The following is a 27,396-nucleotide window of genomic DNA, read 5'->3' on the forward strand; positions in this document are numbered from 1 at the left end:
TTTTCAACGAAAAAGCCAGCCCCTTTAAGTGGTCTTGAACGCAATCACTCTGCTTGCATACGCGAACCAAGAGATATTGCGTTCGTGTGTTACTCAACGAGGCGGCGTGTTCCTCGTGGCCGCTCGAGGATCGTGCAATCTGAATATTCAACAGCTTTTCACGTTACACACTGTCTCCGGTGTTGGTGCAATGGCCGTATGTGTGTACACGTGTGCAGGACGCGCGACCAGCTTTGGTCGCTGCAAGCTCGGCTGCATAAACAGCCCACTGTGTCGATAGAGGAGCTTTCGCGTCGACACACGCCAACGTTTTAGACCGATATGGGTCACGCGTGCCACGTATCCTCTCCTCCTATCTTGATAAAAGCACAGACTATGCTTCCTGAAGTATTTGCCAATTTAGAATTTTTCATTCTTTTTCTAAGTCAAGTGAACGGTTTAAATTTTGCATTATTACGATATACCAATAACTACTGCCTGATTGATCTTTAAATAATATCGAACATGCTTAACATTTAACAAATAATGATGATTGATAATGTACGTATGATCTTCTACACATTTACACCATGAAATATTATTGTGTATTAATTAATGGTTCCAGAAGAATAGCTTTTGTTACGAGAATTGATCGAATTTTACGGCAATAGACAGAATTCAATTGGTTAAAGATCTCGTTCGTGTATTTCTCTCGATATTGTTCGCAAATTGACTACATCAATCGTATCGAATGCAGTTAACAAAATGGACTGTAGCATTAAAGCGGCCTTGAACGTTTGACCTAATTGCCCCACGCTCACGTGTATAAATCTCCAGTCACCGAGATCGTACTCACGATTTATGAACAATTCAACAAGGCCAAGGAAACAATCGTGAATTTTATTTCATCGTTTTTAATCAACAACTTTTAAAATTTTAGTTTCATTTATGATTTCATAAATTCATAAGCTTGCATTTGTTTAAAATTAATACATTATGAATGTCCTGAAAATTTTACTGTTTTAATAATAATTCATTGGATCAATTTTTTATGTGAAGTTACTTTTCTACCATAAACCCTTTATTTTACCATTTTTCATACATAAAAAAATCTAATGAATTCACTTATAACCCTGTAGCAAGACGTTTATAGCCAAATTTTATATAACGTTCTATCTCTTTCTCTCTTTCTATGGAATAAATTTTCAATGATGTCAAAATTGAGAAAATTCGCTAATATGATAGGCGAAGTATGGAAATACTATATGATGCAAAACAGGGTCGGCTTTAGCGTGTCTGTCACCTTGAGCGAGATCCCTCCATTGCTCAATAATTTTTCAACCTATCACGCCTTTTTAAAAATTATATTTCTAATGCCCTTAAGCGTTCACCCCCCAAAAATACGATAGAAAAGAAATATGGTAATTTTAACAAAAGGATCTTTACACCCGGTGCTCGCCGTTTCCAGTCACGAAATTGGATGAACTGTTAAAAATAAAAAGCAGATACATAATTTTCATACCTGGCATTGCTGTGGTCCCTGTCGGTTGGGCGACGAAGCCTTCGGTCTTGGTTTCCTCACCCCCAACTTTCCAGGATCCCCGCCACCGGGTCTCGATTCTTCACTGCTACCTGGAAAGTAAAAGAACAACACAGATCAATGAGCTGTCCAAAGTTTTCGTCACGTATCGCAGCTAACCCCATCGAACGTATTCAACTTCCTGATAAATCGAGACAAGCTCTAACCGCGGATCGAGCAAGAAACACGTACCCCTCTTTCTTCGAACAGGACTCCGATGTTTCGAGATTCTAGATCGACGATTTCTTGCGAAACCGCGCGAGAAAGCTCGAACAAGGCTCGATTTCTTCGCGCGACGCGATGGGCCGTTCGAAGGAAGGAAGCGAGCTTCTTCGAGGCCTCGACTTATGGAAGATTGATTGCCCTTTCTTGCGAGCCACCCAGGATATAGTTAATGGTCGATTGGATGGTCGTCAACATCGATCGAGACCTCGGGAAACGATCTACACCGCTCGTCACTCGGTACAGTCTCGAGCATCCTTGCTACCGTCACTTACCGATAAAAAATGTCTGCACTGTTTTAGCTTGATAGAGACGAGTGACTTTTTCTCGCGAGTCACTTGAGCTACCTTCAGTGTTAATAATTACAATTTCAAACCGGCTGATATTTTATTAAAAAGAAGAAGAAAAAAAAAAAATGAAAAATTTACAGAACCCTTTAACTATAACAACCGCGATCTGGCTTAACACGATAGCATTTGGAGGAAGAAAACGAAGCACAACGCGGACATTTTCAATTATGGCGGAACGTTTTACAAAGAAGAAAATGCACAAGCCCTCTCTGACCGGAGATTGTGCTCGGCAAGGCTCATTTCCGGCCGAGAAGCAGCTTGCTGCTTCTCTGATTTACTTTCAACATTCAAGAAGATACGTCTTATCTCGTCTCTCGATCCATCTTTACCTCTTTCTCTCTGGCTGCTGTCGAACCGTTGTTACCGAGCCAACAACACCTGCGACCATCCTTCTCTGCATCTGGCCAGCATCCTGTTTCGTCCTTGTTTCATGGCGTATCTAATTAATGATTGTTTCAACGTTGCTACTCCTTGTCCTGCTTTATTTTCGACTGCAGCGCAGCTTGCCGAAGAGACTGGCTCGTATAGGATTTAATTAGCAGGGAACTCGGTGTACAGAAGACGAATACATCTTCAGTTATTCGCGCGAATGTTGCTCGAGGATCAAATTTTCATTCGATTCTTCCGTTTGAAGTAACATCAAAATTTATATAATAATTTCATCTCCGTCAGCGTGTTAAGCACAGCGCGAAATGATTATTTAATAATTCGCAAATTCTTGATGAAAACAGCTACGAGTTGTTCAACTAAAAACTTGTTATAAGCGAATAAGATTTATGTGTATTTAACAAGTAACAAAGTCGTTATTTGTCGAATCTAACACGACGGATGCTCGTTTCTTTAGTTAGCAAAGTAGATCCTCGGGGAAAGTTTCCATCCTTGAAATAAAAGATTCTTCGTCGAAGCTGTCTTAAGTACACGCGGCTCTTCTCCTTCCTGTCCCCTGGTGAAACTTTTTTTATCCTGCTACCGTTCCGGAAGTCAACGGAGCACCAACGACGAGGTAAACAAGTCGCTTTTCATCAGCTTCGACGGACGGGGCCGTATTTACCGGAAGTCCCGTATACTCGTCCCAACGGTGCAAACATCGACGAAAGATAAATGTGTATACACCGAGAGGAACTTTAATAATTTTGTCTTTGAGCGTCTTCGCCCCGGAGCAACGACGACCGTGACGAGACGAGGGACGACGTCTCGCGACGTCGAATCCACCTCGCCGTTAATAGATTCCTCTTTCGCGGTTTCATCCAGCCGCAATTTAATAAATCAACGGCGCTGTCTTTGCTGCGATGCATACCGAGTGAATTTGATAAACGACCGTCTCGCGGCCGTGGCTGAATTCGCTGCTGAATTTCTTCTCCCCGTTGGATCGTCATCTTTCCGATTCTGTCCGGTTCGAGACAATTCGATCTAACTCCTTAAGTATCAGGCTCGAGTTATTCGTAATTTATTATCAGGACACAATTTTCTAAATGTTCTCGACGTTCAGCTCAGTTGGCCCATGGAGGATCGGCGCAAACATCACACCCTTCTGTGATCGTTGATTCAACGTGTACAACGCGTGAGCCGCGCGAGTACAAGATGTCAGTCGCAAGCCGCGAACGGTGGCTGGATGCGTTTGTAATTCCATTTACCACGCAAGTGGATGCGGCAACGCGCAGACGGCATGCTTAATAAAGTGTACTTAACCGAGTCGGCCTGGAACGCGAAATCGTCACGATTGCATTCGCCTTGCATCCTCGAATCCCCCGCAGGCAACGGAGTTTCGCCCTTTCACCTTAACGCCGTGCGTCTCAGAAAGCGAAGCGTCGCGACGACGGCGACGATGACTGCTACTGTGCATAATTGCATCGACGATCGCGACGGAAACGCGCGATCTCTGTACAATCAGCCCCGGCGCCGTTGTAATAATTTTCTAGGGAGAGCTTCCCAGAGATGCGACAATTTAACCCGTTTGTTAAGTCGAAATTTGTCCTAGATTTATGATACTGTCGCTGGAAATGCTATTTTCAAAAGGATTCTAAAGAAACAGTCAGATAAGGGACAAGTTTTAAGCTTCCCTTTCGTTTTTTAACATTTACATCGGTTGTAAATAAAACTTTCGAAAGGTTCAGATTGTCCTCAATTGTTGCGTCAATTGAAACCGTACACGAAACGTGTATTTCGTGTAGCCATCAACCCCGTTTCATACGATGCAATCGCAGAGTGAAAAATTTAACAGGAGCCGGACGATGCATTTTAATGGACCGTTCGAGCGGATCGTCAAGGGAGCGGTTAATTGGTAACAATATTCGACCGCTGTCAACGTAATATATTCGCGATTGGCCGACGTTGTTTGGTCGGTTACATTTCATTCGCGTCCCATCTGGGAGAGACTGAGTTTCTCTGTGTGTCTGAGAAAGCGTCTCTCCTCGACCAGTCTGCATAATTGCATCGCTAATTCCACTAGACAAACACACGGTTTCGTGGCCTGGCGTATATTTAACAGGCCACCGAGGACGTGGCGATTGCGCAACTATTCAGAAACCGTTTAATATTCATACGAACCTCGCCCCTTCTGCGATTAGGCGACGAAGAAATTGTTGGTGGAAAGTGAAGATCGCAAGACTGAAGAGAATCGTGAAGAATGGAACCTTAAATTCGTCGTTCTGACGAGTTTAATCGTTCCGGCGTTAAAGGGAAGAGGATTTCCAACGAGAAGGCAAACAAATGTCGCGAAAGTTGTTGGGACATTTCAGTCTCGCAAGTAGCGTTGGTCTTAATTATCCGGCTTTTCGGGCACTTTACAAGCTATGCAAAACATGGTCGCCCATGCAAGGCGGTACAAATTTTTCATGCGTTCTGTCCCATTAAGCCACGACCCACAAAAATGTCAGAATGCTGAAAATGTATCTCTATCCTCGCGAACCCTGCGCCACGGTCAGGATAAATAATGCATGAGAAATAATTGTCGCGGCTCTGTACGCTCTTTGCGGCGGGCAACCTTATTCGTCGTTGAAGTTTGTTTACAAATTCTCACGTCAAAGAGAACGGTGCAACGAAATTGCCAACATTGACGAATCTAATTTCCGGCTCACCTTTGTAGATGTGTTTCGCTTTGCATTCGAAACGCTATTGGTTTTTACGTTTATTTATTTTATTTCCATCCAAATCTTATATTTTTAACGCAACCCTACGAAAATCGATCGTTTCGATGCGAGGTACTAAAATTTCAATTTATGGTTTACGAGAAATTTTGAACGAAGATGAGTGGATCAATGATCATTTTTTGAAGGAGATCCACCGTAGTGAGAATAATCTGCCACGATAAGAGGAAAACGGAGATGGAGATATTCGTAGAGAATAGGTAATTTTGGCCAATAATTACCAGCAGCTGATAATTCCTTGATTGGTAATGGGAATTAGAGGTGGAATCTAATTATCTGGCATTATCGTTAAATCTGATCACTGACGGACAGTGGTTCCCTACAGCGGCCTGGCCTTGCCACATTAAATCCCCGAAGCCAAAATCGATTTCAATGCTCGTAGCCAGTTACAATTTCCACCAAGATATTCAAAAGTACCTTCACTCGTAGGTATTCGTGCGTTGTTCAAAGAACGCTAATAACTTGAATTTAAAAAGAAAAGAATATACAATACGGACCAGGGGATCGGTTAGGTTCGATTCCCCTGTGCTCGATCGATTGATTTTTCACCTATGGAATATCGCGACGTTAGGCAAACTATTGAACTATAAATATCCAGCTTTCCAAATATCACTGGTATTTACGTTTCTCGGATTTGCACAATACGCGGAAGGTAAACAGCGCGTGTTTATAAAGGTATCGAATCAAGAATGACGTTTCACGAATGAAACAACATTATTATTATACGTTGAACCTCGAAAGTCACTTTCTTTCATTTCTCTTGTATCGAAATAAATTTTTATTCAAAACAAATAAAAATATAAAATTATTTAAACGCTTTGGATGATTTGTTTAAATTAATTAAATGATCGTCGTTGTTAGTTTTGCAAAGTCTTTGATGAGAGAAAGTTGAACGAAACACAAAGCAAGTTGAACCTCGTAGGAAAGTTACGAGCGTGAATACGCATGCAACATTTACAGGGAGCCATAAAAGCTTGCAGTGAACATTAATGGCTGCATAATGAAAACGATGCACTAAAGCGAGGGAAAACTGGTTGCACGAATCCCTTGACCTATTTTCTCGACAGGAAAACACACCGTCTGAAGTGCTTCTTATCGTAGAGATGTAAATAAATATACCTAAAGCGAAACGACTGTATGTTACTCTTGCTCTTTTTAACAATTAAAAGGTAACAGACATTCAAATTTCACGGCTTTTTATATCTTTATACATTCCTTACTTTATCTTGCAATCAGAAAAGTGGTCCAGTGAAAGTAATAAACGAAATGGTGTTGTTGATCCTGAAGAAACAGCAAAAGAGCTTTAACAGTCAAAGAAACTTACTTTGAGAAGTATTCGAAATGTACTCTGAATGGACCTTAATTAATTTTAATATCATAAAAAGGTTTTTGTTTCTGTACAAATTTTATTACATCACTAAATATATTAGAAAATTAAAAACGCCTTTGGAAAAGCCGTGTGAAGCGCGGATAATCAGCTAATATAAATATAAGAATTAAAAACACCAAACCCTGTACAATCGATTAAGCTTTTAAGAAAATAAATGAGAACGATTCATTATGCTCGAGAGCACTTTTTGCCGGCATTATTTAGCGAGCGATGTTCAGTGTAAAGAAAGGTATTTATACTCTTTGGAAGAGAATAAAGCATGGTGGGAGAAGGTATTTCTTTTAGCAACGTGTTAGCGATGCAATTTAAAACTGTTCAGACAGTTCTATTCAGATTCGTGTTCTTTGTGACCAAGCACGAAAACGTATTTTCCGTGTGTTCCTGTATTTATTCGAGGCAAACCCTTTCCATCTTTTTTTTTTTTCTTTTCCTTTCACCCCCTTGCTGTCGCTTACTTTTACCACGACCTGAGTTTCTTTTATAAAGAGCACTTATATTTTTAATTCCCCTTTACGCTGTTGCCCGTTCCGCTTTCTCCTCTATTTTTATTTTATTACCAACCTTTCGACTTTAATTTTTTATTCAGCCACCGGCTGATTCCAAAATAGCGGGAACAAAAATCTCAAAGTTACGCGCTCCAAAGTTCGTCGAGCTTTTTTACGAGCCGTAAAAATAAGTACGGTACTTTAACGTAAGATAGTTGAAGAATGAAATAAAAGGAAGAATCGTAGAGAAGGAAATGGAACACGTTACTTTCCAGATGTTGATATGTTTGATAAAAACATTTGGGAAAATATTAAAATTTATATTATACCATCTATAGAAAATTCGAAAAAGCTATTAAAAATATGCTGAAAGAACACCGGAGGCTGATAATTTATTTTATCATTCAAAATACCTAGCCACGTGACTACAATGGGAACCAAAGGGTTAATCCAGTTGAACAATCGCATTCAATAGAATAGTTCCAAAACCGAGGACATTGTCCGAACAAATATCCCCCACGGGGAAAAGTGAGATCTCTCCGGAAATGCATGTCCTCCGGTACAAAGGGTTAAGTTCTACGGAAGCAGAAACGCAACGTGTATCGAGTTTCGCTCGAGGCAAACTTCCGGAGACCGTCGGTTTCGGACAGCACGGCCGGAAACCGTGTCGGGTCGACAAGATGTCGCGAAACACCCTGAGACTGACAACCACCCGACGACAAATTGTCTTCCCTTCGTTGCCTGACGATCGATCGTTACGAACTGTAAACACTGCACGCTTTCATGGATACATTAACGCTTTTGCCAGAAAAATGAACATTTCGTGTAACAATTCAGTATACATACTTTTGAATCATTCCTTTTGAAATAAAATTTGAAGAATGCTCTATCTTTGTATCTATACATAATAGATACCTACAATTACACACTCTGAATCGGATTTAAAAAAACAATTGTTTGAAGACGTTTAGGAAATACCAGAATTGCTACATAGAGCGATAGAAATTTATTTTCAGACGTTATTTTTATTGTACACGCAGACCTTCCTGTTTTAGCAGGACGTATTGAAAATAAACAGCGATTTGAAATTGAATCGGAGCAAATAAACGTTCTGTTGTTTGCACAAGTGAAAAGGATTCTTGGTAAAACGCGACGATCTGTAGTCACACGAGAGTAGTAAAGTATCTGCTACCGCAAAAATGTAACGAAACGTTGGAAACATCGGTCGAATAATTATTGCAAAAATATTTGCACGCTTCGAAAATCAGTGAAATAAAAATCTGTATCACTGAATATACGTTCGAAAAAATTCTGTTACACAGTCCTCTCCACATTTATTTTTCCGATCAAAAAAATAAATAAAACATTTCATATAACACTGTCATTAACTTTGCACAGTACTGTTTAAATTAGAGAGAAGGTACCTGTTCAGGCAATATATTAAAAAATAAATTAACAAAATTAATTCATTTTGAAGTAATGATTTTTCTTTTGATTGAAACGGTTTCCAATCAAAAAATTGTTTATTCAGAAATGTATAGTAATTGAAGTCATAAATTGAAATAAAATGAATTGAAATTACACGAAATTAAAATTTCTTCAATATTCCGATTCGATTGACTGAATTTTCATTGAAATTATTGTGAATGAATTATCTTGTTCCCACCTAGATAAATATCTTAAAACAGATACAACGTTTCTTCCATAATTTCATCAGAATATTATGAACCAACGAACCGGAAATCATATACTACGCCAACCGTAAGAAACAATCCTAAGTTAGTTGGCGTTTATGCCAACAAAAAGTCTGACTAACGTTCCAGAGCAGAGGTAATGGATACGACGCCGGAGTCAATGGCGCAAAATCGAGAATCGAGGGCAAGTCGGGCAATAGATAGTTCGTTTTTTTGTCAACTAAGCTTGGAATATATATTGCTAGAAGATGGAAGTAATCATTAACGCTCACCATCGGTGGCTTCACGACGTTATCAATCAAACAGCGGGAAAATAAATATCCCACGACTTATCGTACTTAATTCCCTGTCATCGATATTATTCAGCAAAAACGAAACACGCTAAAAGTATAATAAAGTTTCTAAAGAGTAAATGTATTGCTGCACGATGCAGTATACATTAATGCACAGTAACAGAAAAGTTTAATTTGATTAGCTACTTGAAAATAATTGAAATACGAGGATGATACTTAATTAACTAAAGTTGGTAAATGAATTGTTTGCATCGTAATTGAAAGAGATTAAAACGCGAGAAAATTTATCAACTGTTTGATTAATCGCAGCTCTGGCCAGGTTTTACTGTTCAAATATACTGCTCAGAGCCAATTAAGAAGGTGATTAATTATCTTCATCTTCGAAAGTAGTATTTATATAATCTGACGGAATTAGTATTTTCCATCATTTGGCTACCATAGTTGAAATAACCATACGCCGATAGCGAAAGTAAAAACAAAAAACTTATTTTCATACCTTCATCAGTATCATAATAATATTCAGCCTAATTTTCTTCATTTTTATATTTGCATAAAAATCCAGGATCTACTGATCACCCGTTCTGCCCTTCTACCATTAATCTCTATCGGAGCAAACCTACCCCTATATTTCCGACAACGTGGAATATTTCTCTATGACAAAAGAATTCCGACCTGATTTCCCTTTAACAAACATCCCGAAGGGCAAAAACGCCACCTACCAAATAAAACGAGAAAAACAATAAAAATACACAAGCCATAGCCCGAGTATTTACGAGGAATATTACGAGCGGGTGGAAGCTGGCCATACGTCCCGATTCAGGATTTAAGAGGAACCGGTATAAGGGTGTATACAGGGTGGAGCGGGAAACTTTTTTCTACTTGAAATATTTCTACAGAATACATGTTACCTATTTTTGAATAGAGAAACTAGAGTATTGACAGGGTTAAATCTGACTCTACCACCGTACTTAAGGGCTAATATTATCCTTTGTATAATAACATTTTTCAAAAGCGCTTTAAATCATCCGTAGCGTTAAATCGAACACCCTATATATACGCGCATAAACGCGCCAGGCGAAATTCCATTATCGGCTACCGGCGATAAATATTATAAATTGGGGTGGTTGCTGTCGTTTCCCTCACTCTAGCCCTCCCCACGATACAAACCCAACCCCTTTTCTTCGTCCACTCTAGCTACCCACCCTGCCATAGCGCGTCTGGCGTTCTTTCTGTGCGCCCTTACAAAGCCACCCCCTGCGAGGACTCCAACGGACCAGCGAATATATCGTCGTGCTTCGTTCCTCCCCCTCTGGTTCCTCCTTTTTCTTTTTCCTTCTTTTTTTTTTTTTAAGTCCTCTCGCGATAAATCTAGCCTCGCGCTGAGGGGATGGTTTAAGCGATTTTAACGGCGGGGATGGTCCGTGCGAGCGTTATTGGCCGCTGCTATCGCAGCTCCACCGTCGCTCTATTTCTTTTCCCTTTTTCTCCTCGATATTTCTCCCTTCAACCCTCTTGCTTCCCTTTTTCTTCCTACCTTCCCTTCTTCGATTCGAAATACGGGTCGCTTTGTATCGTCGTCGACGAATTTCGATGGCGATGAAGTCTCGTTTGCGAAAAATTGAGAATCTTGCGAACGTCAGCGTTCGAAATTCTTTGAAGAAAGTATCGGAGAATCTGTCGAGTTTTTTTTCGAATAGCAACGCTGTAAGGTTACGGAAGTTTGTGACCTAATTCTGACCCGCAAACGAAAATTAACCATCGAACGGTGGAACATCGAGATAGTGAAAATACCAATTTAAGTTTAGACCCTTTTTATTTTCATTTAACAAGTTTCAGAGTGTTCACCTTTGCATGTTATTTTTATGACACGTGAAAATCTTTTGCCGGAAGATAGGAGCACTTCAGTTTTCAATTTCCATTACTTTTTTATGCACTTTAATATTTACTCATTCTGCGTAACTATTCTGCTTCTCTATTCAATATAAATGATTGTGTAATTTACTTTGTATGTCTACGTATTTAGTGTGAATTAATTGTGTAAAAGTATGCAGTACATTTAAGGTATTATCGAGCTCAGAGCGCTAGTTTTTTCTAATTAAGCTAAAAGCTGTATTGCTGGAAAAGGTAAACCTGATTAGCAGAGTTTAAGCTGGGCGAATTGAATTGCTTATTGAAGAATTACAGCGGATTTTACTTGAATCTCTATAAAAAGAAAGAATCCATAAGATTCTGTGTGAATATTCTCGTAACTGGATCGTTAAGTAAATATAATTAAATTTAAATATAATTATTTCAATGTAACCAGGTGTGCCAAATATTTGTTCGACGCGCTGCATGTTCATCCATTGGCGACCAGTTAATTAAATATTCCATTCTTTTCATAATGTAACGCCTTTATGTTTCATGAATTTATAATTATCACAAATCGAAAAAGCGAAAATTCTGAATAGCATGGAGGTACGTTGATGTTTGCAAGTATTGTGAAAATGAAACACCGAGGCAAACGTACAAAGGACGAGCTGACAGAAAGCTCCTTTGCGAGTAGCTGAGTTTTAAAATGCAGAGAGGAAAATTGAATGCCAAACGTCAAATACAATTGTCAGTTTGATTTCACAAAGCGAGATTATTGATCAAAGCTGCCACGGAACAAAAGACCATCCGGCGCCGCGTATTGTCCCCGCTATGTTAATTAATTTAATTAGCGTCGAAACGCGGATTAAATCAAGGTACGAGTCTTTACGAGGGATACGGCTTTCGGCCGCGTTTTCCGAATTAACGATATTTTAACCCGTAGCAACGGGAAAAGGGAAATGTTCAGCATATGTACAAAATATTCAAATCGATGTATTAATTACTATTTCCAATATAAAAAATAAAGAATACTGATTTATCTGGTGAATTCAAGCTCTATTTTGAATATTCTACTTTACTTTTACTATTGCAATTTTAATAGGAAAGGCAATGAAGCAAGTATACGTCACCTCCGTGCGAACTATCATTATCGTCTGATTTCGAATAAATGTCAGAACGATTAAAAATATTCCAGCAATCTATTTGAGAATTTTATGCCGGAGAATCTTGAACAACGCGCGTCGTTTCGTTGGGAATCGCGTGATCGGTGACTCGCTTGTCCAGCCGCGAGTTGCACAATACGACCGAGCGTATATTTATGCTCGTAGGGACAATGCGTTCCGTTATAAATTCCGCGTCGCAACGTAACGTTGTCAGTTCCGTCTATTTGCGAGCGAGCACTCTGTCGTTCGTGCAAACTCGCCAAAGAGCAGCGAGTAGAGTGGCGGCAAATCCACGCCGCAAACCGGACACGTCACCGTGTGTCCGCCTCGCTAATTAACCCTTTTCAATTTTCCCTCAAATATTGACGCCGCGTTCGCGTCGATCCAGTGCCGCGAAATTGCGAGATTTCCGCACGACCGCTTCCGAATCGAATCGTCCATCCCCCCCCCCCTCGCCCTCTTTTTTTATTCATTAACGAGAGAACCGGTCCGGCAAAGGGGTAAGCCTGTGGGACTGTTTGTTCCGGGAACACGGTCCGCGAAATCTGGAACACGAGGAATCCTAGTTGACGTTGCTGGCTTCTGTTGCCTTTCCCATAAATGGACGAGCCATGCACGTTTCTTAATTGTGTGTTCGGTGATTCCATTGGGACCACGCGAGCCATGATGGATCGAACGGTGATGAGAATGGAACGACTGGATAAGAGGATTATTTTGTGTGCTCTGTTTCTTTTTATTGTGTTACGAAACTTTCAGCGATATTTTAATCACGAGCTTCTTAATATAAAGGTTGATCAAAGTAAATGTAATAATGAATTTACCCGAATAAGTAATTTAAAAACCTAAGGAACAAATTAGTAGGAAAAAGGTTACGACCCAATCGCGAAATGTTTGCTCCAGTTAGCGCGTCGAAAGCAGACCGGAAATGACAGCTTTTCACACGACTGGAGGTCGCCGATGCGTCGCTGATTTCGCGTGACGTCAGCGCCGCTTAATTACCGATTCTCGGCCATAAATTCAAGCGGTATCCGGCTGAAATCACCGTCGAAGACACCTATTAACCGTTGAATACCTCTCGGTATTCTCCTCGGCGAGGATTGCTCGAGATTCTTGCAAGGTCGCGTCGAGTTCGCGTGTGTAAGCGTGAGAGAGGGAGAGAGAGGGTGAGAAGGGCGCAGCTAGTCAAGGCGAATTTCTCGATAACCCAAGTTATTAACTCATAAAGGCCGAGTTAAGGCAGGGTTAGGGGATGAAGCATCCCCCGCTATTATCGCGAATTTACATACCCCGGAGCAAGGGTGATGAAGATGAAGACACAACCGCCCCAGCCTACCCTTCATTTCCCTTCGTCGACAATAAAAGCTCGCGCCCCGAAGTGTAATGGTTTAATGTAGACGCCGGCGTCGCCGCGAGATCGAACACCGGAGGGAAGTTGAAAATCTGGACGGTTGATTAATGACATTGCTGAACATCGATAATTTCGCTTCGCCAGCACGAAGAATGATCCGCGGGTATAATCGAAAACCAAGATGAAGAAGGCTGAAAAAGAAAGCCTCGTTTCTGGTGTGATCGAGTGGAGGGGTAGTAGTAATCCATTTTAACACATCATCTTCGTTTCGATACTATTGAAATTTGTTGAATCATATTTTCTTTCTGTTAACTAACATTTCATTTTTAATTATAAATATCTGAATTTTAGCTATTATCATAGTTGCATAAATTATTTAAAAGTTTTATTTTCAAAATCACTGTGTTCCAGAAATAAATCTAATGTACTTTTGTTCAATAGATAACTTAGCCTAAATTTTTCTATTGATTTAGCTAATTAAAAGAATTCAGCGACTTGCAACGAGAAACAATGAAAATTGACGAATGAAACTCGTTTAAAAATAGATCGTCGTCGACCGTTTCGCTTTTGAAACAATTACGCCAGGAAAAGTGACGAAACTTTTAACAACGCTTTTCTCTTTATGCTCGTTACAGAGGCAAAGTAACGTAGCCATGCTCGCGTAAACAAGTACATTTTATGGCTTAGGTTTAAGACGAAAGTTTTTAATGACCGTCAGTGGACCCCTAACTGGATTGCATTAACGCTTTCAGGTGTGTATTGCTATGAGTTAATGGATCTTGCGGAGCACACGAGAGACACGGATGCACCACTTCTTCAAGTCATAACTCGAAATACTCGTCAAGATGAAATGAAATAAAATGAAATGTTTCCACGTTGATCGAACATCAATGCAACTTTTCGGTCGTAACATTTTACGGGGCAAATGTGACACTCGCGTTGAAATTCAATTAAATTTTATTGCCGAGAATATTTATGAAACATATTTTAATAAATATCATACTATTCATACTTATTATTTTCAAAGATGGATCTTTTAATACCTCCACGTAGAAATCGATTATTAGCGAATTTATTTCGCGCGCCGATCGTTCCCTAGCATAATACCTAATTTCCTGCTGAGAAAGCATAATAGAGAAAATGGAGGGGATAAGAAGGTAAAAAAAGAATAGCCGATGTAATAAGAAGAATAACGCGACAGCGCAATCAGAATAGAGACAAAGAGCGAACGAGATAAGGGTACAGGAAGAAGGGATGAAAAGGGACAACGATAAAGGGAGGGCAAGTCCGTCGAGATGTGAAATGGGTTTAATTAATCTCCGCCTAATTGTGTCGGGGACCTGAGATTTCCAGGGACGTATTAATTTATGCCACCGAATTATGCAGCCCCAACCAGATGAACGCTTCTGTCATTTCTCAATTGCACGGAACGCTCAAATAATTCAGGTTTAAATGTTTGCCCTTTTTTTTTTTAAATGTTCATACACGTTCGGTTTTCTGCCGTTTCGCGTATTCTGTAGTTAAAGCACGGAACGTTTCGTGTAACTGGGTCATGGCTGTAAATTTGAAGTGGTTCAGATAGAAGAAAATGTCAGAAGGTGAAATTGAATCATTCAGAATTCTCTGTACTTGACTTTCAATTAAACTGTACACTTATGACATGGCATACGAGAGAATTACTAATTAATGAAACAACACGTTTGAGAATTATAACACATTATAACAAGAATTTCTGAAGATACAAATTAACCCACTGACCTTTTCACACAATTCATTTCTTAATAACTCAGTTCACATTTACAACATGCAATAAATTTCTTCTCGCAAAATTTAAACAATGGCCTACTTTAAATTTAATCTCAACGCCTCTTGAATCCAACTTTTAACTTTCATATCAGAGTCAAAAAGGGGTTTCATCGATTTGATTTCAAAATTAATAACACACCAAACTCTCGTGAAACAAAACATCTTCAAGTACATCGAAGTATTATAAAGTACTTTTATAAAAATTTCACTGACGATTTTCAAGGAACAAGGAAGCTAGAGGAGGACAGGATCAAAAGTGGATTTTGGTTACTGGAAAGACAGCCAAAGACGACTACGTGTCGACTCCTCGTTGGCCGTGTGAGTAAACTTGCGCTCTTATCATGGACCAATGTGCAACGAGGAGATAGCGGGTAGCACGTCAAAGAGAATAAGCGATCGATACTCGATGGCCCCTTTGTCAAGGGATTAGCTCGCGGCTTCTACGTGCATGAACGGCCCTCGAAAGGGAGGAAGACCAGTCAACAGAGACTGGACGAGAGAAATCCTTACACCGTCCATTCCAACTAAGCTTCGCCTGCTCGACTACGAACAGTATTACACGGCTGATCCTGGCAAAAATTGTTTCCTTCAAACGGTATTACGTTCTTTCTATACTTAAGTTTCAAGTAGAACAGATCAGTAACTAACTCTTCGTTCCCAAAGTCATTGATATTTTCAACTAAATAATATATAGAATAATTTAATTTTTTAATTTGCTTGTCGCGAATTTCTACCACTTGACTCTTGAATCCAGCGCATAACTTCCGCACTTTCAATAAAGCGACACTTCGTCTTACGAAATTGTTCCCGCGTTTTTACACCGTTTCAAGTGAAACGCGGCTCCTGGAAATGAATTCCGCCACTTTTAATATCCTGGCAACATGCAAACGGCACGGCAAGTATCCGGCAAGGAATGAAGTTAACCCAACAATGCGCCGTTCCGTTATATCACGATGAAGGCACTCGCAGTTTAATGGAACGAAGAAATGGCGTCTCGAATTGTTCCTTCGTTTCGTTTTTGTCCGATTTTCCTTTTCAGAATGTAACAAGGAACTTTATAGATCCTCCGTTTTCGTGTTTCCATCCGAAAGAATGTCTCTTTAATTTAACTATGAAACGAATCCACTATGTGATTTGTATACTATACCCACTGCTTTTCAATTACAGAAAAGAAAATATTATTACGATTTGTGAAATCCTTCAATCGCATTTTCAGCTCACTGTTCCTAAAAACACCTTTATTCCCATTACTCAGGATGAACGGGTTACGAAGGATATAACTCGAAGATGAAAGCAGACGATAGGAGGATTGAAAAGGAACGAGAATCCGTCCACCATAATTCCGAGAAATGGAAAAGGCCCACGCTCTTATTGACCATGTGAAAGAGACCAGGTTAGGCTGACACATGGACATACGTTACCCTTGCACCGTCTAACGTTCCCTTTTTGTCCCAGCCTTCATTTTATAGATGGATCGGCGAGGTTTTACACTCGCGCCACGAACAAGACATGGTTCGTGTTTTGCTTCGAACCATTTCTCCATCGAACCGAAATATCGTCATTTCACGGATTTCAATTGATTTCAATAAAAATTAAATTTTGAAAAATATATTTCCTGAATTTACACGGAACGATGCTCTTTTCATTTAATTTTTCCATACCTATGAAAGGAGAACGAACGTTATCGTTTCACAGGCCACCCACGCTTATTTCAAACAAATCAACGGGTCTCCATCGGTCGTAAAGACCGCTCGTTCGTTCGTTATCAACTCAGCAAACACAGAGTATCACGGAAGACCAATATTTTACGCCGAGAATACTCTCCAGAACGTCGATCGTATCCATTTAGAGAGTTTGCTTTCAACGTTCGATCCTTCATCGTCCACGTCTATTTACACCCCCCCCTGTTCCATTTCGAATTATTGTACAACGTTTCATTCGTAATGACTGTCAGAATTTGCTGTGCCTCGAAAAGGAACAAAGTCGCATCAAGATTCTTAGAAAAAATCATAGAAATCTATCTAAAAAAAAAAAAAAGAATTTATCTAATCGAAATGAAAATTATTACAGCAGTGCCCTATACATCAATAATATTTGCAATCTTCTGTTTTATAACTTATACACTTAGGGTGGCCTGAATTTTGTAATCTCTATAATATAATCAATAAATGGAAACCTCAAGTTCTTAGACACGTTCTGGTAGATTTCTCGTGTTTCGATCACCGTTTTGCATGGCAGTGGTGTTCGCAAAGCAACGACAGGAAGCCACGCATTCTCGTGCAAAATTCCCAATTACACCCGAGTCCTTTCGTCCTCTCGTCTACACATACCTGCATATACACACACATCGGTACACTTGTATACGTAGCCTCACGTACACAATCCTCCATGGAAACCAAATGCAGAGCCGGTCGATCATTTTCGACTGGAGAAGTTCGAGTGCCTTCGCAGTTTCGAGAGCTGGATTAACGAGTTTCCTCAAAGCGGTTGCCAACGCACAGAAGCAAAAGGGAGGACAAGGGCGGAGGGACCGAGCACTGTCAGAGATTCCGGGGAATGACAAAGTCTCGAGACGATCGTTAAATCCATTCGTAACTCGGGGAAACTGGTCGCTTTGACTGATGGGAGACGTCGTGGTTAGAACAAATCACTTTTGTCGCTAATGCCTCCGAGATGCTATATTCCCTCGTTCCTTCGAGGGGGTTGCTTTGCATTCAACGGTGAAAGCTATTGCTTGTGATTCGTTAATTTCAGTTTATTGCGGTGTATGATTAATGAGAAATCGTTTTTACGAGAAACCTTATTTTATAGCTTCGGACGATTAATTACAAAAAGAAGATAGCATCTCTATCGTTGTTTGAGATAATTTAAATAGATTATTTCTTTAAACAAATTTCTACTTGGAATTCGTAATATTAACACCTAAACTTTATATTAAGGTGCTGTTTTCGAAATATATATTAAACTTTCCAGAGATCTTTCTTATACACTAAATACACCAATAAAGTTCAAAGTTTCCTACCCACGAAGAAACTACTTACTCTTGAACTACTCCACTTTATTATTACGCTCTACATCACACCACTTCATTCTCCATTTCACACGATTATTATGTCACAAACTTTCGAACTTTACCTTCGAAACAATTCAACCTAGGTTCAATTCATCATGTCCCTTCGCCTGTCTCAATAGAAACAATCTAACTAATACATCTTGTTTTACATAGCGATCAGACTATCGCCACTTGTTGCTTACAGGTGGCGACATGCCTTGAATACCTGTTCAGACACGAGAAACCGCCAACCATTTCTACCTGTGTGTCCATCCCTTGAATATCATCCAACCCCGTTCGCGTCTCGAATCCCTCTCGTCAGTCGAGTTCTTCGAGCACTTTTGGCTAGATTCCAGACCACCGAACCTGCTGTTCCGCGGGCAATTATACGTATTGTTATCTTGCCAGTAATCGCCGGTTATTTTTGGATAATTAGGACCCGGTCGCTGACGTGGCGTAGATGATATGTGGGTAACGTTAGTCGAATTGCGTCACAGTTCTCGGAACGATTTTATGGAAAGTTCTTGAGCGGATCGTGTAGCGGAGCACCGGTTCGTTTGTTCGAGACCGATCCAAGTTGGGAACTCGGAATCGTACTGGGGGTAATTTGTCACAGTCAACGCTATCGTTTCCGTTGTAAATGGACCGAATCGAGGTGTTTTTATCTCGAACAACGGATATTCTTGGTCGACGAGGTCGTTTTTTTTTTTTTTTGTCATAGGACGTGGATGTAGGTTAAGAGTGATTTTTCGTGAACGATGATAAAGTTTAATAGATCAAGAATGAAATGTAAAAAAAAAGGGAGAAAGGGATTTTAACAGAGTACTCGTTGAATAGAAAATAAATTTGATATCATAGAATCTTTCACTGGTGGAATTAATTCTGGACACTTTGAATAAAAATATTCTTTATTTCATATTTGTTTGATACCGTAATATTTCTACATGATTTGGTTCGTAAATGTTTTAAAACTTGTAATTTAAAAAAATCTAAACTGAGAATATCCAACGAAATATTAATTTTTTCCTACCTCCTTTCATACGTTGAAATAGTAATTTTTAGTAAAAATTTAAAAGTGTCCAGAATTAATTCCACTAGTGTATATTATACCCAACAACAAACATCCTCTTCAACCCTACAATTCACCTAAAACTAACACGTCCCAAGTATCAACCTTCGAAAAAATCCATTTACCAAAGAAACGAGCGTTATCCCCGATCGTTTTTAAAGGAAACGACTATTCTGAAAAGGTTGACACTAACGTAGCTCGATCCCGAAAGATCGAGTATCAGGAAGAATCGGATCTTCTATGGTTTCGAAAGGAAATGGTCTCGCTCGGCAGTGAAGAGAAACAGCAAGGAAAGAGTGGATAACGGCGGGTAGAAATGGGCTAACCGGGATAGAGAATCGCGAGAAACATAGGGAAGGTTCGCGAATATCTGGGTGTGCAGGAGGCCAGGCGCCTCTGCACTTGGCGTGAAAGGCTGTTAGCATAGGAATGGTTTGCCCTCGAGTAGAGTGGTCCATTGTCGGGTCAGCCGTTCACAGAAGTGCCATCGGCCTCCGAGTGTCGTATATACGGAGAAAGAACACCTCCAGCAGCAGCAGCAGCAGCATCACCAGCAGCCAGCCTCCGTATCGAGAGAACGGGACAACAATGGATGAGCACCGGGTCCCAGGCGCCTGCTGGATTTTCGTTGTTACACAACCGTCTCCCCATTGTCCTGACTGTTTGCGCTTTGCCGCGCCCGTTCACGACGCTTCAGCCCGCCCACGTTTCTTTCAACGACCTCTTTCCCTCCGCCGTGAAAACGGTTATCCTTCACGGTTTAAAAGTCGCCGTTCAGGATTTTCGTTCAACCACACTCGGCTTTTCTACCGTTCACTCGCATACTATTGAAACGTACACTACCAGCGTATGGGAGTGATTAATAGTTGCAATTCTGTGATCACTTGCGAACGAGATATATATTTTAGACCTACTGTGATAATTTCAAGACAGAAATAAACTTGAAAATAAATTTCAAAATCATGATATATGTACGAACACCCTAAGATTTCGAACCGAATTGAATTTCACATAAAATATATCTATTCAAATGCTTTTGGACAGAAGCTTGAAAATATTTTCAAGCTGGAACATTCAGGTAGAATGTTTGACCGAACTACATACGCAATTAGCCAGACAGACGGGTCAAGGAAAATGAGAACAAACAAGAAGCATCAGCCTTAGGTTCGACGATAAAATTGTTCTTCCGGTTCGCGGCAGTCAGCGTGTTAAGTGGGCAGATGTCTATCGCAACCCCAAGGCTGTTTCCACGTCACCGTATGAAACATCATACGCTCGAACGTAGCTCGCGTTTATCCTTCGCTTCGAGCGAGAATTCTTCCCTGTCGCATAATAAACTGTCCCCTTCCGGCGTGTTTCGGTCTTTTTCCATCGTGCCGTAAACACGGCAGATAAAACAATAAAATTATGGAGCGGAGCCAAGCGAAACCGCTCGCGACGTTTCCTCTCTCTCCCAACTTCCATCTCGTCACTGCTTCTCTTCCCGCCTGGCCGCGCTCCTATTCCGCTCAACCGCTCTTTTCCCTCGCGAGCACGCTACATTTTGCCTACAACGCGACGACATATCCGCGGCGCTTTATTACCGAGTAACTTCGGGAAATAAGCCAACGCGGAAAATAACGTGCAATCCTAGTAACAGCTGTTTTCCCTCCTTTTTTTTTTTCATATTTTCATGTTTGGATCTTTCTATGTTGTACGTATTAATGTTCTTCGTGGATTAATGTTCTATAACGGACCTACCATAGTTTACTACATATTAATTAGAAATTTCGAAACGCACGTGTAACAATAAAATATCATAGTAAAACACGTGGCAGGCAGGAAGCAAATCGAAAGACTACTGAATCTTACTCTTTCTCCGGAACAAGCCGGGTATCAGCTATCGACAAGTGTGCCCCGTCTTCGCTAGAACTTGCCTATCGATCACTTTGTCTACCCTATCCTCGTGTTCTACTACTGCGACACTCGCTACCGTCGCGTCGCGTCGCCTCTATCGTGGCTGCTATCTTTCCCGGTGCCAGCGTCGCTATAACCGTTGCAGACAGATAGCGTCCCGCCTCGTATGTCACTATTACCGGTGCCATTTCTCTTTTAGAATTTCCTTGCACCTTTTCACAACCTCTTTCGACCTCCATCCAACTGACAGACGAACCGGGGAAATTCTGTTTTTCCAATGATCAACGCTTTAACGCGAATTGATCAAAATGTTATCGATACGTGTAGTGTAATGTGTATAAAGGAACAGAGAATTAGTAATAAATTATTATATATTTATAGTAATACGTATTGTATTATTTTTTGCAATTTTTTTTTTTATGACATTGAAAAAGAAAACAATTAAATGATTAATTATATGAAAAATTTATAACCGTATTCCACGAAAAAGAAATAAATAATTGAAACAATAATTTTTCGACCCGGCAAGATCATTTTCGAGAAGAGTTCTCTCGTCTTTTCTTTTCTTGTCCAAGCGACGCGTGTTAATGTCAACGTTCTACGTTTGCCAAGATCGTGACACAGCCAGCAACACATACGGTAGGAAATTAATTACGACGGTGTCGCGCGAAATCATTAAAATTTCTACGAACAAATAGAGGGTTAGAAGAGCGAAGAGGGACGAAATGAAACTTCCGCCGGTGAAACACTTAACGTACATACGAGCAAAAATATTTCTCCAGAATTCCGTCGCTACAACGATAAGTAGAGAGAAAAAGAGCTGGAGTAGAAGGTTAAAAAGAACTTCAACGCGTTCGTCAAGCTTTTTTATTCACGCGAGAGAAAATTCGTTTGCATGGAAACGTGGCTGGTGGATTCTAAGCAGCAACCCCCTTGGTCCGGTGTTTGAACACGAAATACTAATTATAACTTTCTTTATTACACATCCCGATATAGTTAACGGCAATGTTTGAGTTTATTATGACAACGGCAGAAGGTGATTTCACCTGATCGATCCTCGACGAGAGATTTTATCACCACGGAAAATTTACGACTAACATGAATTCACCAGGTGTACGATAAATTAACTCAGATCGATCGAAGGTTCAGACTGAAATTGAAAACGTCTAACCTTCCTGTTGGAAAAATAACAAATAAATATATTTTCTAAAGACTTCCAAAAGTTTTTGGATTTTCTATGTTCGATCTAACAAATAGGTGGTAAATTGCTAATTCCAGACGATTTAATTACTAAATAAAATTGTTAACCACGGAGTTGATATCATGAAACAACGGTGGCTGAACACGAGAAAGAAAACAATGACGAAGCACATCGAGGCGATCGAAGAATAAAAAATACATCGTAGAATTGCAAGCGTGGCGCGACGACGCGACGCGTAATTGAGTCGCACGAATCACAGAGAATTGATTACGCTACGCGTTCTCTCTTTGTTCCCTCTTTCCATTCCCATTTTTCCCTCTCTTTCGATCCGCGGGGAAAAGAGAATCTCCAGCCGCGAGCGTGCGAAGTCTCTGCAAATCTTTGTGACATTTTCATTAACCCACTACATGGACATTCTCGCAGAACCTCTGTGTGAAAGAGGATAAAATAGGGGGTTAGAGAAGAAAAAGATAAACTATCGCGGAGAATAATTAAGTACTTATGGAAATTTATATCTTCATTATACTCTATCGTCCTTATTTAAAATACAAGATTATATCGTAATTTGTATATTCCTGATTTTTTATTTTTGCAATGTCTTCACTCTGGTTACATCTTTCCTGTTCTACTGGTCCCGCTTTCTCGAGCGGACTAGCATCGTCGGGGCTCCTTTAAAATTAACGATGCACCCGCTTAGGTCTCGCGCTCGGTAACGCGGCGCGTAATGATCGTCTAAACGGGCAGACCTGTTGAAACACTAGCACGCGAGCGTCCACTCGTTTCATCTGACATGCTACTCCGTTTGTTTGCTGAAATTAATACGACGGGAGGCGGATTAACGATCGCTACGCGAGGCAACACGCGCGGTAAATGAGTTTCAAATGGTGCCGTGTCTTGACGTGCTTTTATCCCTGCTCGACCATTGTCCCGAGTCTCCGGTTCGTTTCACGTTATTGTAATTCCATGGTGGTTTGTTAGCTGTCCTTTGTCGACAAATTGCTTACTCATTGTCATTTACCTATACCGCTGATCGAAATTATTTTTCCAATAATAATTTGGAACAATTGCAATCGATATTAGATCAACTACTTATTCTATTTTTAACAATTTTTTCAAGAGAAGCTTTTATTTTACATATACGACGGAAGTTGTACCATGAGATGAATTTCAGTGAATTTCTTTGGGAAAAGGGAACGTATTTTACAACTACCCATGAAAGAAACGTAATTTAACGCTTGCGTAAGTCAAATTGACACAGCTGTTTCTAATAAAACGTTGACGTGAATTCAGTATAATATCAGGAGAATCTCAAGAATAGCGTAATGAGAATCGTACTTCATAAAGGAAAGAATTTAATGTACCGCCCAGCAGCTACGCGTACATGTAATATGAATCTAAAATGGAATATATAACGTAACTTCTCTGACAACCGGTACGCATTTTATGTGATTTAATTTTCCCCACGTTGTTCTCTGACCTTTTGCTTAGAATGTAATATGCAAATTCTTCAGAATCCCAAGCATTATAATGGAACAACTTAAACTTATACGAGATTTAAACACGGTAATTTCAATTTTATAAAGACGTTAAGCTGCGTAACAGAAATTATGATAAAAATGTTCAAACTACTTTAAAATAAGGTACAGTTCGTTTTTTAAACATGTACGTATACGTAGAGCTAACTTCATAATCAGTTACTACTTTTAATTAAAATTATACATCACAGATTTTAACTTTCCGTAACAATAGCAATCCATTACTGCAAAAGACGCGCGTTAAATTGTGCTAAACTACTTCAGGATAATTGATTCACACATATCAGATAATTACACCACTCGGCTGTATGACCTTATTAATGCCATTCGTTGGGAACATTCAGCGACCCGAATCGATATTGGCCACGATTTCGAGATATATTCTGCATAAAATGACTTCTAAGATAAATTACGAGCAGCCTCGTTAATCTTCCCTAATCAACACCACTTGCAATTCATTTTTCTTTGCAAGGTATAAAATATCGTTTAGAACTTCTGGTATACAGAAGCTTATTACACTTTTAACATTCATTTTAGATTAAAAATAAACTTTAATAAACATTTCATATAAAAAGTGTCTAAAAATGACTTCAATAAAAATAAGTTTTTCCTGTTACAAAAACATATTTTTATTTTAAATATCAGGATGTTGATATTTAAATCGAATATCTGATATTCTAGTACCTGAACTTTCAAGAAAAATCATATTTTTACCAATAATTCCATTCAGCATTTCGACCCTTTATTAACTGTTTCAACAATTGTTTCACCGTAAAAATATACATTTCTCATGAAGCAACGTATTGTTGCGATAATTTATAATTGTTTGAACGTTCCCGATAGTAACTCGCTGAAATATTCAGTCGAATTAATATTGTACAATTGTTGGGGTTAGAATAGGGGGCGGTGGTCGATGGATCGATGGAATTTCTTGCAGTAAAATTAGCTTCGGAACGAGTAAATTTGTAATAAAGGCAATCGAGAGAGAGGGGGGGTCGTGACGCGAAGACTTTATTCGAGAGGTAACTAGGAGAGCGGAGAGTATCGATTTGTAATTATGAAATGAGTTATTGGATATCGAATACTTCGAAGCACGTGTATATAGCCGGATTTCCGCTTGGCTCTGCTATACGTATTGCTTTCTCGTCGATCACACGACATTTATTAACTTCTGACGCAATTTTTTTTCCTACCACGGAAACACAGAACTCTACAACCGTCGGTAGATTCGTTACGTTTCTCGCATACTTTACATTCGTATCGACGTTTTAATTTCACATTCGAAAGTGATAAATCTCGGTGGAAACTCGCAATACGATGTTTTATTAAATGCTCGAAACACCTCGCGAAATATTTTATTTGTAACGTTTGAAAAATCTGTCGGTTCGTTGGTTTCACTTCAAAGAAAAAAGAATTGGAGTAGATAAAAAATCGCGTTCCGGTAAATATTAGGTACGTTTGATTGATAAAAATGATACGAGTCCGTGTTTCCCAGTTTAACGTTACGCGCTTAATATAAAAATATTTGTCAACGGCTTGTAATTTATAGACTCGACGTGTACGTCACCGACACGATGGAATGGCGACCACATTACACTCCGATAGTTATTTTTCAACCCGCGAGAACCATGCAAATAAAATAGTGCATTGAAAATGTTTTTGGTACGTGGACGTGAATATAAAACAGAAGCACTTAAAATATTTTCACTAATGTAAGATAGTTCTTTTTAAAAGAAATTCCTCTGATTCTGTTAAAAGGATCATACTTTATAAACAATTTAGTAATTTAAAAATATTCTTTGGACTTCTTGCAGACGTGGCACAAAAAATAGGATCATACGGGTAAGAAAGAGTTGGTGGTAGACCAAACGCTGCAGAATTCCTTGTCGCGTTATCTTCTTTCTATTCTCTAAAGAATCCCACTACCATAGAGTTAATCAATACGAAAAAAGCCTTTGCTCTGGTGAAAGGGTCCGCGACTCCCTCGTGAAGACGAACTTAAATTGAAAGTGTCCTTTACAATGTACAAGGGAAAGGCGAGAGGAGGAAGCTCGCTGGAAAGTGCAGACTCTTTCCTCGTCTCTTTCCATCCAGTGTATCTGAACCCCACATCACATATCCTTCTTTCTTTCTATCCTTTCTCGTTGCTCTCAGTCTAACGAGTAAATAGCTGAAAGAACTCGTTGGCAAGGAAAAGGAAAGAACAGATGATGGAAGGGTAAAGGGATCGGAGGAAAAGAAAAAGTAGCTGTGTAACCAGCTGCTCAGCCCAAGATTGACAGACTGAGACGACCAGGGAGTTGCTGGATACAGTGTATTTTAATAATCGTGGAAAATGTAAGTAAAAGATTTCGAAAAATAGAATGGAAACATTGGTTGCTCTAAAAGCCACCCCTTAGAAATTTAATCCTGGAACGGTAACGTTAGACTGGGAACGGCTAGCGACGATTAGATTGCGAGAGGACGAGAGTGGACGAATGCTACGGGGAGAGAATGGTGAAATAAAAACGTCCGGATAGCAATTTGCAATAGTAAGGTCACTGGTTAGTGTATACGAAAGGGGAACGAGGGTGCTACTACGATAAAGCTTACTTTCCGAATGCCTGTATGTAGTGTTCCAATTAACCGGATCACCTCGTACTACACAGACGTATTGTTTCAGTGTTTTTTTTTTTCTAATCAAACTAACTTCATTTCACGAGAGTTATTATTAACACTCTTGGCATCCTAACAATAATTTTCTGAAAATAATTTGCTTCATCATTGCAATCGTGGAAGAAAACTCTCTCGGCGTTCGAGTCGGTAGGAATCCCACCAAATCCTCGTAATCCGCAATAAATTCCCCCCTTTTTCTAATCGAACTTCCTCCAGTAGCATTTCGCTCTATTCGCTGAGTAAGTTCCATTCGTTTGCTCGTGAAATCGAGTCGAAGATGTCGGGAGCGTTAGGCTCCGATCCTTTCTCGCGAGGCTAACAGCAAGCAAGGATAACGATAGTCGTTCTATCCTGCGAACGTGTACGGTAAAGTTTCCGGAAATGAGCGGTTCCACGGACGGCTGAAGCATCCTGGCGAAACGATACGATAACGACGGCTCGTTTCGCCGCGACTACCACGGGAACAATCGCGCTGAATGTCTGCGCTAGACAAATGGCGCGAGTTACGATGTACCGCTAATTTTTCTGCGCCCCTGAATGGACCGCGATTTTTCCTACCCTCGGTTCGGCTTCTTCGCGGGAAAATATATTACGCTGAATTTTAAGCCGTATTTTTTCGCGCTCGATGTGCTCGCGGATTAATGGCAGGAACTTCGGAGGATCCGTCATCCTTATAGGATCC

The 27,396-nt window shown here is 40.0% G+C and overlaps 1 protein-coding gene across 7 annotated transcripts in view; it reads right to left on the minus strand.

Annotated features, from left to right (window-relative positions):
- Nucleotides 1-27,396, minus strand: part of LOC117602758 (uncharacterized) — a 252,903-nt gene that overhangs the window by 81,857 nt on the left and 143,650 nt on the right. For all 7 annotated transcript variants that reach the window (XM_034321163.2, XM_034321160.2, XM_034321159.2 and 4 more), the window contains one exon: nucleotides 1,502-1,611. In XM_034321163.2, coding sequence (XP_034177054.2) covers nucleotides 1,502-1,611 — 110 coding nt within the window. The remainder of the gene's footprint in view (nucleotides 1-1,501; nucleotides 1,612-27,396) is intronic.

This window comes from Osmia lignaria, chromosome 12 (genome assembly GCF_051020975.1).
Source record: "Osmia lignaria lignaria isolate PbOS001 chromosome 12, iyOsmLign1, whole genome shotgun sequence".
Taxonomy (NCBI): Eukaryota; Metazoa; Arthropoda; class Insecta; order Hymenoptera; family Megachilidae; genus Osmia; species Osmia lignaria.